Consider the following 12091-nt stretch of genomic DNA (forward strand, 5'->3'; position numbering starts at 1 on the left):
CCAACTGATGGTGGTTGTTACATCTCTCTCCCCCACAGGTCCAGAGATATTGTGTGAAAAGCATGATCAGCAGGAAGGTGAGAGGCGGATATACAGTATACGGGGGTACATAAAGTATACTGGGGGTATATACTGTATACTGGGGGTATATACTGTATACTGGGGGTATATACTGTATACTGGGGGTATATACTGTATACTGGGGGTATATACAGTATATGGAGGGTTATATACAGTTTACGGGGGTATACACTATATGCGGGATACATGCAGTATATGGGAGGATATATACACTATACAGGGGGATATATACAGTATGTAGGGGATACATGTACTACGGGGGTATATACAGTATATAGCAGATACATACAGTATATGGGGTATATACAGTATATGGGGGATACATGTACTATGGGGGTATATACAGTATATGGAGGGTTATATACAGTTTACGAGGGTATACACTATATGAGGGATACATGCAGTATATGGGAGGATATATACACTATACAGGGGGATATATACAGTATATGGGGGATACATGTACTACGGGGGGTATATACAGTATATAGGAGATACATACACTATATGGGATATATACAGTATGTAGGGAATACATATACGGGGGCTATATACAGTTTATGGGGGAATATATGCACTTTATGGGGGTACACACAGTGGGGCAATAAGTATTTGATACACTGCCGATTTTGCACATTTCCCCCTACAATGAATGGAGGGTCTGTAATTATTATCGTAGGGACACTTCACCTGTGAGAGAATCTAAAAATAAAATCCAGAAAATCACATTGTAGGATTCTTACATAATTAATTTGCATTTTGTTGCAGGAAATAAGTATTTGATAAAATAGAAAAACAGAACTTAATATTTTGTCCAGAAACCTTTGTTTGCAGTTACAGAGGTCGGACGTTTCCTGTAGTTCCTGACCAGGGTCGCACACACTGCAGCAGGGATATTGGCCCCCTCCCCCATACAGATCTTCTCCAGATCTTCCAGGTTTTGGGGCTGTCGCTGGGCAGCATTGAGTTTCTGCTCCCTCCAAAGATTTCCTATTGGGTTCAGGTCTGGAGACTGGCTAGGCCATGCCGGTACCTTGAAATGCTTCTTACAGAGCCGCTCCTTAGCTGCCCTAGCTGTGTGTTTTGGGTTATTGTGATGGTCAAAGACCCAGCCACGACCCATCTTCAATACTGTTACTGAGAGAAGGAGGTTGTTGGCCACAATCTCCCGATACATGACCCCATCCATCCTCCCTTCAATGCGGTGCAGTCATCCTATCCCCTTTGCAGAAAAGCACGCCCAAAGTATGATGCTTCCCCCACCATGCTTCATGGTTGGGATGGTGTTCTTGGGGTTGTACTCTCATCCTTCTTCCTCCAACTTCGGCGAGTAGAGTTGATACCAGAAAGTTCTATTTGATCTCATCTGACCACATGACCTTCTCCTCAAATAATTATTACATGCAATAAAATGCAAATTAATTATGTAATAAATAATCCTACAATGCCATTTTCTGGATTTTATTCTTAGATTCTGTCTCTCACAGTTGAAGTGTACCTACGATAAAAATTACAGACCCTCCATTCTGTGTAGGGAGAAACTGCAAAATCGGCAGAGGAACAAATACTTAATTCCCCACTGTATTCACTATATAGGGGACGTACACACTATAAGGGGGGTATACGGGGGGGAGGGTATACACACTTTATGGGGTATACACACTGTATGGGGGTATACACAGCTTCCTTAAGCAGTTAATGGCCACTGTAAAGACCCTCATTGACAGTGATTGGGGGGCTGCCTTTGGGTGACGCGTGACCGTCCGGTCATTTCTCTGCATTAGTTGTTCGGCTTCACCGAGAAATTCAGAGGGACGTCCATTGTTAACCCTGTGAAGGCCGGAGCCAAAACCGGAGGATTCCAGCAATTCCTACAGAACCTGAATCCGAAAAACCAGGGAGAAGGTGAGATCCCGACCAGTACGGGGGACAGAGGGCACAACGGGGGCACCAAATACCCCAAACAGATCTCCCAGCAGATGTTCTAGAGATAAATAATGGTCAATGAGAAAAAGCCGTAGTATCCAGCTCCAAAAAAGAACAAGTCCCTTTATTGAAACATTAAAATAGCAACTCAACGAATGAAGAGAAAGAGGCAGAAACAATAGATTGATCAACAGATGCAATAAAAAGGACTTGTTTTTATTTGGAGCTGGAAACCAACGCTTCTTCTCACTGAGCATTTCTTGTCAAGTCAGGACGAATTTCCGTGTTCGGAACTAAATGGTACCGAGGTGAGCCGGCATTATTCAGTTATACTGATAAATAATAATACCTGCAGCCACCAATAGGAGGAGCTCTAAGCTGTATGAATCTATGTACAGGGAGCTCCCCCTAGTGGTGGCTGCAGGCAGGATCTTATCATGTATCTCTGTATACAGGGAGCTCCCCCTAGTGGTGGCTGCAGACAGGATCTTATCATGTATCTCTGTATACAGGGAGCTCCCCCTAGTGGTGACTGCAGACAGGATCTTATCATGTATCTCTGTATACAGGGAGCTCCCCCTAGTGGTGGCTGCAGACAGGATATTATCATGTATCTCTGTATACAGGGAGCTCCCCCTAGTGGTGGCTGCAGACAGGATCTTATCATGTATCTCTATATACAGGGAGCTCCCCCTAGTGGTGACTGCAGACAGGATCTTATCATGTATCTCTGTATACAGGGAGCTCCCCCTAGTGGAGGCTGCGGACAGGATCTAATCATGTATCTCTGTATACAGGGAGCTCCCCCTAGTGGTGACTGCAGACAGAATGTTATCATGTATCTCTGTATACATGGAGCTCCCCCTAGTGGTGGCTGCAGACAGAATGTTATCATGTATCTCTGTATACAGGGAGCTCCCCCTAGTGGTGACTGCAGACAGGATCTTATCATGTATCTCTGTATACAGGGAGCTCCCCCTAGTGGTAACTGCAGACAGGATCTTATCATGTATCTCTGTATACAGGGAGCTCCCCCTAGTGGTGGCTGCAGACAGGATCTTATGTATCTCTGTATACAGGGAGCTCCCCCTAGTGGTGACTGCAGACAGGATCTTATCATGTATCTCTGTATACAGGGAGCTCCCCCTAGTGGTGGCTGCAGACAGGATCTTATCATGTATCTCTGTATACAAGGAGCTCCCCCTAGTGGTGGCTGCAGACAGGATCTTATCATGTATCTCTGTATACAGGGAGCTCCCCCTAGTGGTAACTGCAGACAGGATCTTATCATGTATCTCTGTATACAGGGAGCTCCCCCTAGTGGTGACTGCAGACAGGATCTTATCATGTATCTCTGTATACAGGGAGCTCCCCCTAGTGGTGACTGCAGACAGGATCTTATCATGTATCTCTGTATGCAGGGAGCTCCCCCTAGTGGTGACTGCAGACAGGATCTTATCATGTATCTCTGTATACAGGGAGCTCCCCCTAGTGGTGGCTGCAGACAGAATCTTATCATGTATCTCTGTATACAGGGAGCTCCCCCTAGTGGTGACTGCAGACAGGATCTTATCATGTATCTCTGTATACAGGGAGCTCCCCCTAGTGGTGGCTGCAGACAGGATCTAATCATGTATCTCTGTATACAGGGAGCTCCCCCTAGTGGTGGCTGCAGACAGGATATTATCATGTATCTCTGTATACAGGGAGCTCCCCCTAGTGGTAACTGCAGACAGGATATTATCATGTATCTCTGTATACAGGGAGCTCCCCCTAGTGGTGACTGCAGACAGGATCTTATCATGTATCTCTGTATACAGGGAGCTCCCCCTAGTGGTGGCTGCAGACAGGATCTTATCATGTATCTCTGTATACGGGGAGCTCCCCCTAGTGGTGGCTGCAGACAGGAGCTTATGTATCTCTGTATACAGGGAGCTCCCCCTAGTGGTGGCTGCAGACAGGAGCTTATCATGTATCTCTGTATACAGGGAGCTCCCCCTAGTGGTGGCTGCAGACAGGAGCTTATCATGTATCTCTGTATACAGGGAGCTCCCCCTAGTGGTGGCTGCAGACAGGAGCTTATGTATCTCTGTATACAGGGAGCTCCCCTAGTGGCTACTGCCTGGGATTATGAGATGGGAAATGCTATTTTTTGCCCTTTACCTATTCCAGGGGCGGCTGAGATCAGTGAGAACGACCCCGTTCGTTCTGCGTCGCCGTTAATGCAGATTGAAAGCTTCCTCTCCGCATTGACCAATGCCAACCAAGATGGACGTGTCCTGGTACAGATGCAAGGTCTCGATCCCTGATTCTTTAGTCGCTGTGATGTTTATGTGATGTGATCTGGTCCGGTAATGATCGGGGGGGGTCTGACATGTATGTGACGTGTGATGGTCGTTCCGGGTGCAGCGCTGCTCTGCCGGGCTCCTGTATAGATCTTTGCTGCTCTGCGGGGCTCCTGTATAGATCTGTGCAGCGCTGCTCTGCAGGGCTCCTGTATAGATCTGTGCAGCGCTGCTCTGCCGGGCTCCTGTATAGATCTGTGCCTGCGCTCCTGTATAGATCTGTGCGGCGCTGCTCTGCTGCGCTCCTGTATAGATCTGTGCAGCGCTGCTCTGCGGGGCTCCTGTATAGATCTGTGCCTGCTCTCCTGTATAGATCTGTGGGGCGCTGCTCTGCTGCGCTCCTGTATAGATCTGTGCGGCGCTGCTCCGCTTCGCTCCTGTATAGATCTGTGCGGCGCTGCTCTGCGGGGCTCCTGTATAGATCTGTGCAGCGCTGCTCTGCTGCGCTCCTGTATAGATCTGTGCGGCGCTGCTCTGCTGCGCTCCTGTATAGATCTGTGCGGCGCTGCTCTGCCGTGCTCCTGTATAGATTTGTGCAGCGCAGGGATGATCCGCGCTCTGTCCCCGCAGGTTCGGTGGCGCGGAGCCGTCTGAAGTTCCTGATGCTGAACCCGGCGGTGCATTTCGCGGAGGTCTTGCGGGAGTGTCGCGCCGTGATCATCGCCGGAGGGACGATGCAGCCGGTGAGCTCTGCTCTGACCTAGTTTTCATGTCACTTCTGGAGGTCGGCACGATGCAGAGGGAACAGCTCCACATGCAGCAGGCCGGCGTTCCTGCACATTCCTTGTTAACCCCTTCATGCTCATGATATTTGGGTTGGGAGGTCCGCACAGATAAGGGGGCGGTTGCCGTCTGTCACCCCCACCATCTTTACTTCTGGTCATCCGCAGGTTTCTGACTTTAAGCAGCAGTTGCTGATGGCGGCCGGGCTGCAGCCAGAGAGGATCGTTGAGTTCTCGTGCGGTGAGTGACGCCGTCCGTCCGTCCTGCTCTGCGCCCATTGATCGTGCTCACGTTGGTGCGTCATTGTCCTGCAGGTCACGTGATTCCACCCGAAAATATTTTACCCATAGTGCTGTGCAGCGGGCCGACCAATCAGCAGCTGGAATTCACCTACGAGAAGAGGGGTCGGCCGGACATGGTAACTCGCCAGTCACCGCCTCTGTGCCGTCACATTCAGGCAGTGATACATCTGTAAACCCGCGACATTCTGATCGCCATGCCCAGAAATTCTCACTTATCGCATAGCTATGCATGTGAGCTGCATGCCTAAAACGGTGCAAGAACCGATCGAACAACCCAAGTTGTGCCCGTATAGGGCACCAGTAATTATCATGTGATCCCTCTGGTCCAATGGGCTGAGAGCTGTGTGCTGCGTCACATGCACGCTGCTCAGTGTCCATCACATACACGCTGCTCAGTGTCCGCCACATACATGCTGCTCAGTGTCTGTCACATACACACAGCTCAGTGTCTGTCATATACACGCTGCTCAGTGTCCATCACATACACGCTGCTCAGTGCCCATCACATACTGCTCAGTGTCACATACACGCTGCTCAGTGTCTGTCATATACACGCTGCTCAGTGTCCATCACATACACGCTGCTCAGTGCCCATCACATACTGCTCAGTGTCACATACACGCTGCTCAGTGTCTGTCATATACACATAGCACAGTGTTAGTCACATGCACGCTGCTCAGTGTCCGTCACATTCACGCAGCTCAGTGTCCGTCACATACATGCAGCTCAGTGTCCGTCACATACAGGCTGCTCAGTGTCCGTCACATACACGTGGCTCAGTGTCTGTCACATACACGCGGCTCAGTGTCCATCACATGTATGCTGCTCAGTGTCCGTCACATACACGTGGCTCAGTGTCCGTCCGATGCACGCTGCTCAGTGTCTGTCACATACACGCAGCTCAGTGTCCGTCACACGCAGCTTAGTGTCCGTCGCATACACGCTGCTCAGTGTGCGTCGCATACACGCTGCTCAGTGTGCGTCGCATACACGCTGCTCAGTGTGCGTCGCATACACGCTGCTCAGTGTGCGTCGCATACACGCTGCTCAGTGTGCGTCGCATACACGCTGCTCAGTGTGCGTCGCATACACGCTGCTCAGTGTGCGTCGCATACACGCTGCTCAGTGTGCGTCGCATACACGGTGCGTCGCATACACGCTGCTCAGTGTGCGTCGCATACACGCTGCTCAGTGTGCGTCGCATACACGCTCAGTGTGCGTCGCATACACGCTGCTCAGTGTGCGTCGCATACACGCGGCTCAGTGTGCGTCGCATACACGCGGCTCAGTGTGCGTCGCATACACGCGGCTCAGTGTGCGTCGCATACACGCGGCTCACTGTCCGTCGCATGCACGCGGCTCAGTGTCTGTGTGTGATCGACAGTGACACCTGCAAGCAACGAGTGCGGGAACCAGATAAAGGTCACATGTAGTGAGCGCAGCTCTGGAGTATAATACAGGATATAACTCCGTCACGTACACGCTGCTCAGTGTCCATCACATACACGCTGCTCAGTGCCCATCACATGCTGCTCAGTGTCTGTCACATACACACAGCTCCGTGTCTGTCACATACACGCTGCTCAGTGTCCGTCACATGCACGCTGCTCAGTGTCTGTCACACACGTGCTGCTCAGTGTCCGTCACATACATGCTGCTCAGTGTCCATCACATGTTCGCTTCTCTACATAACATCCCATGTTTGACACTTATCACAGATGGACGAGACCGGACGGATTCTGGCCAACCTGTGTAACGTGGTCCCGGGGGGTCTCGTCTGCTTCTTCCCTTCTTACGAGTACGAGAAGCTGATCCTGGATCACTGGGAGACGACGGGAACAATGAAGAGACTGGCGGGAAAGAAAAAGGTCCGAGTGTGATCGACAGTGACAGCCTGCGAGCAACGAGTGCGGGAACCAGATAAAGGTCACATGTAGTGAGCGCAGCTCTGGAGTATAATACAGGAGGATATAACTCTGGATCAGTAATGTATGTACACAGTGACTGCACCAGCAGAATAGTGAGTGCAGCTCTGGAGTATAATACAGGATGTAACTCGGGATCAGTAATGTAATGTATGTACACAGTGACTGCACCAGCAGAATAGTGAGTGCAGCTCTGGAGTATAATACAGGATGTAACTCAGGATCAGTAATGTATGTACACAGTGACTGCACCAGCAGAATAGTGAGTGCAGCTCTGGAGAATAATACAAGATATAACTCAGGATCAGTAATGTAATGTATGTACACAGTGACTGCACCAGCAGAATAGTGAGTGCCGCTCTGGAGAATAATACAGGATGTAACTCAGGATCAGTAATGTAATGTATGTACACAGTGACTGCACCAGCAGAATAGTGAGTGCAGCTCTGGAGTATAATACAGGATGTAACTCAGGATCAGTAATGTAATGTATGTACACAGTGACTGCACCAGTAGAGTAGTGAGTGCAGCTCTGGAGTATAATACAGGATGTAACTCAGGATCAGTAATGTATGTACGCAGTGACTGCACCAGCAGAATAGTGAGTGCAGCTCTGGAGTATAATACAGGATGTAACTCAGGATCAGTAATGTATGTACGCAGTGACTGCACCAGCAGAATAGTGAGTGCAGCTCTGGAGAATAATACAGGATGTAACTCAGGATCAGTAATGTAATGTATGTACACAGTGACTGCACCAGCAGAATAGTGAGTGCAGCTCTGGAGGATAATACAGGCTTAGTGATGGTATTTCTGAGTCTCCGTTTCCTTGTGTCCTACAGATATTTCAGGAGCCTAAGCAGGCGAGTTGTGTGGATCAGGTCCTGTCCGAGTACTCGCGGTGCATCAAGGTGAGAGGAGCTGAGTGCCGTCCTGGGAGCGCTGATTATGACTTCTCGTCACCTTCTCGTCTTTGCCGCAGCCTCTTACATTAATGACGGCTCCTCAATAACGAGCAGTAATTAGTGGTCTCCCGCACAGACGCAGCAATCACCGTCTTCCGCTCAGATCTTCACTCATTTATTAGTGTAAATTGCGCCTCATTAATCCCGGAGCCGGATCCTCTGGGATTCAGGTTGTGTTCCTTGTGCCCGCAGCTCTCGGGACGATCCGCAGGGCCCCTGACCGGAGCGCTGCTCTTTTCTGTGGTCGGAGGAAAAATGAGCGAAGGAATCAACTTTTCTGACGACTTGGGCCGGTCAGTGTTTTCTGCACTTTCCTTTAGATGGACGTGTTGTTCTTTCCCCCCAATATTTCCCAGCTTATCTCTGGCGCTGGTTCTGTCCATGTTCTGTGCAGGTGCATTGTGATGGTGGGAATGCCGTACCCCAATATCCGCTCCCCCGAGCTGCAGGAGAAGATTTCGTATCTGGATCACACGCTGGTAATGACGGCCCCCCCCCCGTGCCAGTAACGAGGAATAAGCCACGGGGGGGATGGTTAAGGGGGCTCCTATAACTCTGTGCTTATCCCCAGCCCAAGACTGACGGGGGGTCTGCTGGGAAAACGCTCATCGAGAATCTGTGCATGAAAGCCGTCAATCAGTCCATTGGTAAGAGTAACGTATGTGTATACTGTCACATGCGAAAGTGTTGGCACCCCTGAAATGGTGTCAGAAAATGAAGTATTTCTCCCCGAACATTTCACGTGTTTATTTCTGTTAATGTTGATGATTATGGCTTGTATGTGTTGAGAGGGTTAAGTTAAAGTTACATGGGCTGGTTTTTGGTGGACATTCATAGAGCGGATGGGAGGATGTCCACCCTATTTCCACCTGTAGAGTCCTGACAGGACCTATGATGATGTCACAGTCCTGTGATCATCACAAGTTCTAGGTTAAACAGCTGGACACGAGACTCAGTGGGTGTTGTGTCTTTGGAGAGGAACTCACACGTGGCTCCAGGAGGAGCTGAGGACTCTGTGTGTTACCTGCGGGTGAATCCTGCAGGGAAAGGACTCTTTTGGACTTTCTTTGTTTTGCCATTAGGCCATGTTTACTTTATTCAGCCCTGCTACGATTTATGCTGTGCTTTAATAAAGCAGCAAGTGATTTACCTTGAGGCGTTCTGGAGTTTACCTGTGCAAGCAGCCAACCCCTCACAACATGTTTATTTCCTTTGTATTGGAACAACACAAAAAAACAGAGGCACATTGGACATAAATTCCCAGAAATGTTCTAGACACAATTGTTGGCTCCCTCAGCTTAATATTTGTTTGCCCCCTTTGGGATAAATCCCTGCGATCAGTCGCTCCCTATAACCATCCAGAAGCTTCTTCCTCCTCTCAGCCGGGATCTTGGACTCTTCTCACAATCTGCTCCCGCTCTCATATTTCACCTTCTCCAGACAGTGATTGTAAGATCTCTCCACAGGGGATCAATGGGATTTATGACCCGACTCATTGCTGCCATTTCAGAACTCTCCAGCGCTTTGTTTCCATCCATGTCTGGTGGCTTCTTGAAATATGTTTGGGGTCATTGTCCTGCTGGAAGATCCATGACCTAGAACGCAAACCCAACTTTCTGACACTGGGCACTACATTGCCACTTGAAATCCTTTGGTAATCTTCAGATTTAATGATGCTTCGCACACAGTGAAGGCAGCCAGTGCCAGAGGCAGCAAAACTACCACAAAACGTCTGTGACCCTCCACCATATCTGACTGTAGGTATTGTGTTCTTTTCTTTGTAGGCGTCATTCTGTTTTTTGTTAACAGTAGAATGATGTGCTTTACCAAAAAGCTCTGTCTTGGTCTCATCTGTCCAATAGTCGATAGATTTTGGCAAACTGCAATGTAGCTTTTTCTGCCTCTGTGTCAACAGTGGGGTCCTCCTGGGTCTCCTGCCATAGTGTTTCATTTCATTCACATGTGAACAGATACTTCGCTCTGACACTGATGCACCCTGAGCCTGCATTACAGCTTGGAATTCTTTGGACCTTGATTGGGGCTTATTCAGCGTTACAACCTTTCATCAATTATTCTCTGCCATCCACGTCCAGTGAGATTAGCTACAGTGCCATGGGTTGTAAACTTCTTAATCATGTTGCATATCGTGGACAAAGGAACATTAAGATCCCTGGAGATGGACTTGTAACTCTGAAGTTGTTAATATTTTTCAATAATTTTGGTTCACAAATCCTCAGTTCTCTTCTCCTCTCTCTGTTCTCCATGCTTAGTGTGACACACAGTGCAAAGATTGCGTCAACTTCTCCCTTTTTTTTTCCTAGTTTCAGGTGTGATTTTCATATTTGCTCACACCTGTTACTTGCCACAGGTGAGTCTGAACGAGCATCACAGGCTTGAAACAAAGTTGTTTACCTACAATTTTGGAAAGGTGCCAACAATTGTGTCTGGACAATTTTTGGGGTTGTGTGTGAAATTTTGTCCAATTTGCCTTTTTTCTCTGTTTTTATTGAGTTCCAATAAACACAAAAGCAGTAAATGTGTATAACAAAAGATGGGGAATGTAATGATGTTCTGGGTGAAATACTTCGTGTTCTGGAACAATTCCAAGGGTGCCAACAGTTTTGGTCACGACTGTCTATATTTCTGAAATTCAAATAAGCTTTATTGGCAGGACCAAATAAATATTTGTTTTCTCAAAGTAATTGCACAGTAGGGGATAGGGATGGGGATTGTAGGAGCCATTGATGGGGGCTATGGACGTTTGTCATATCAGTTTTTCTTTTCGCCGCCTATGGCATGTTTTCTCCCCCGCGCTCACATACTGCGCTGCCTTCTCCCCCGCGCTCACATACCGCGCTGCCTTCTCCCCCGCTCTGCTAGAAATCACCGATTCTTCTACCGTTCACCTTCATGCTAAATAGATCATACAGATATTTCTGAGGCAGATCATGTAGAATAATGGACCTGGTCCGCATTGGTTGATCAATTTAAAACAATCTCAGCAAAATGCTAAGCCAAGGCTCGTGCAAGACTTATCACACGATTCCTAGTGAAATGATGGTGTACATTTTCCTGGTAAGTATATAAACCCACACAACTGTATGTAGGCGTTCTCGTCAGAACATCAGCTCCTCTCCCGCAACCTACACCCGGCTCAGCCCGACATCCAGCTTACACCTAGCCAGCCGACATCCAGTCAAGCTCACATCGACCAGCAGAAATCCAGCCCAGCCTACACTCAGTTCTCCTCCCCGCTACCCAACCCAGCCTACACCGGACTCAGCAGACATCCCGCCCAGCCTACACCAAGCTAAGCCTACACCCGGCCAGCTGCCATTCAGTGTAGCGTACTGGGACCACCTGTGGAGCTAGCTTTGCCTGTTTTCGATCTGCCTATGCTGAAGATTGGGCCCCTGTGTGGTAGAAGCCTCCTGTGTCATCTGCCTCTATTCTACACTTTGCGGAGCTCTTACCTTTGGCGATCCGCATTCTTGCCCCGATGTGAGGCCGGCACGTTACAAGGGCATTACATGGCGCTCACCTTGTATTATCTTGGCAGGACGAGCCATTCGGCACCGCGGTGACTTCGCCAGCATCGTCCTCTTAGACCACAGATACTCCAGACCCACGATCCTCCGTAAACTACCGCAGTGGATCCGCGGCAGCACAGAGGTCAGACCGTCCTTCGCTCCCGCTTTTGCCTCCATTAGAAAGGTTTGTACCCACAGCCGCGACGTATCCCGGCCTCAGATGGGGGGGCCACCAGTGAGCCAGAACGGGGACATTTAGGGACTGTCATCCAGGTGACGCCAAGAAGCTGACGG

General features: G+C 49.1%; 1 protein-coding gene across 5 annotated transcripts in view; it reads left to right on the forward strand.

Moving 5' to 3' along the window:
* Positions 1 to 12091, forward strand: part of DDX11 (DEAD/H-box helicase 11) — a 31146-nt gene that overhangs the window by 18612 nt on the left and 443 nt on the right. For 3 of the 5 annotated variants that reach the window (XM_077266978.1, XM_077266977.1, XM_077266979.1), the window contains 12 exons: positions 39 to 77; positions 1866 to 1986; positions 4180 to 4302; positions 4923 to 5035; positions 5243 to 5315; positions 5390 to 5493; positions 7096 to 7245; positions 8145 to 8213; positions 8460 to 8560; positions 8662 to 8746; positions 8839 to 8914; positions 11827 to 11981. In XM_077266978.1, the coding sequence (XP_077123093.1) occupies positions 39 to 77; positions 1866 to 1986; positions 4180 to 4302; positions 4923 to 5035; positions 5243 to 5315; positions 5390 to 5493; positions 7096 to 7245; positions 8145 to 8213; positions 8460 to 8560; positions 8662 to 8746; positions 8839 to 8914; positions 11827 to 11981 (1209 nt within the window). Of the gene's footprint in view, positions 1 to 38; positions 78 to 1865; positions 1987 to 4179; positions 4303 to 4922; positions 5036 to 5242; positions 5316 to 5389; positions 5494 to 7095; positions 7314 to 8144; positions 8214 to 8459; positions 8561 to 8661; positions 8747 to 8838; positions 8915 to 11826; positions 11982 to 12091 lie in introns of those variants that run through there. The other 2 variants (XR_013215964.1, XM_077266980.1) reach the window with 2 other exon arrangements.

The sequence above is a fragment of the Ranitomeya variabilis genome, chromosome 5 (genome assembly GCF_051348905.1).
Source record: "Ranitomeya variabilis isolate aRanVar5 chromosome 5, aRanVar5.hap1, whole genome shotgun sequence".
Lineage (NCBI taxonomy): Eukaryota > Metazoa > Chordata > Amphibia > Anura > Dendrobatidae > Ranitomeya > Ranitomeya variabilis.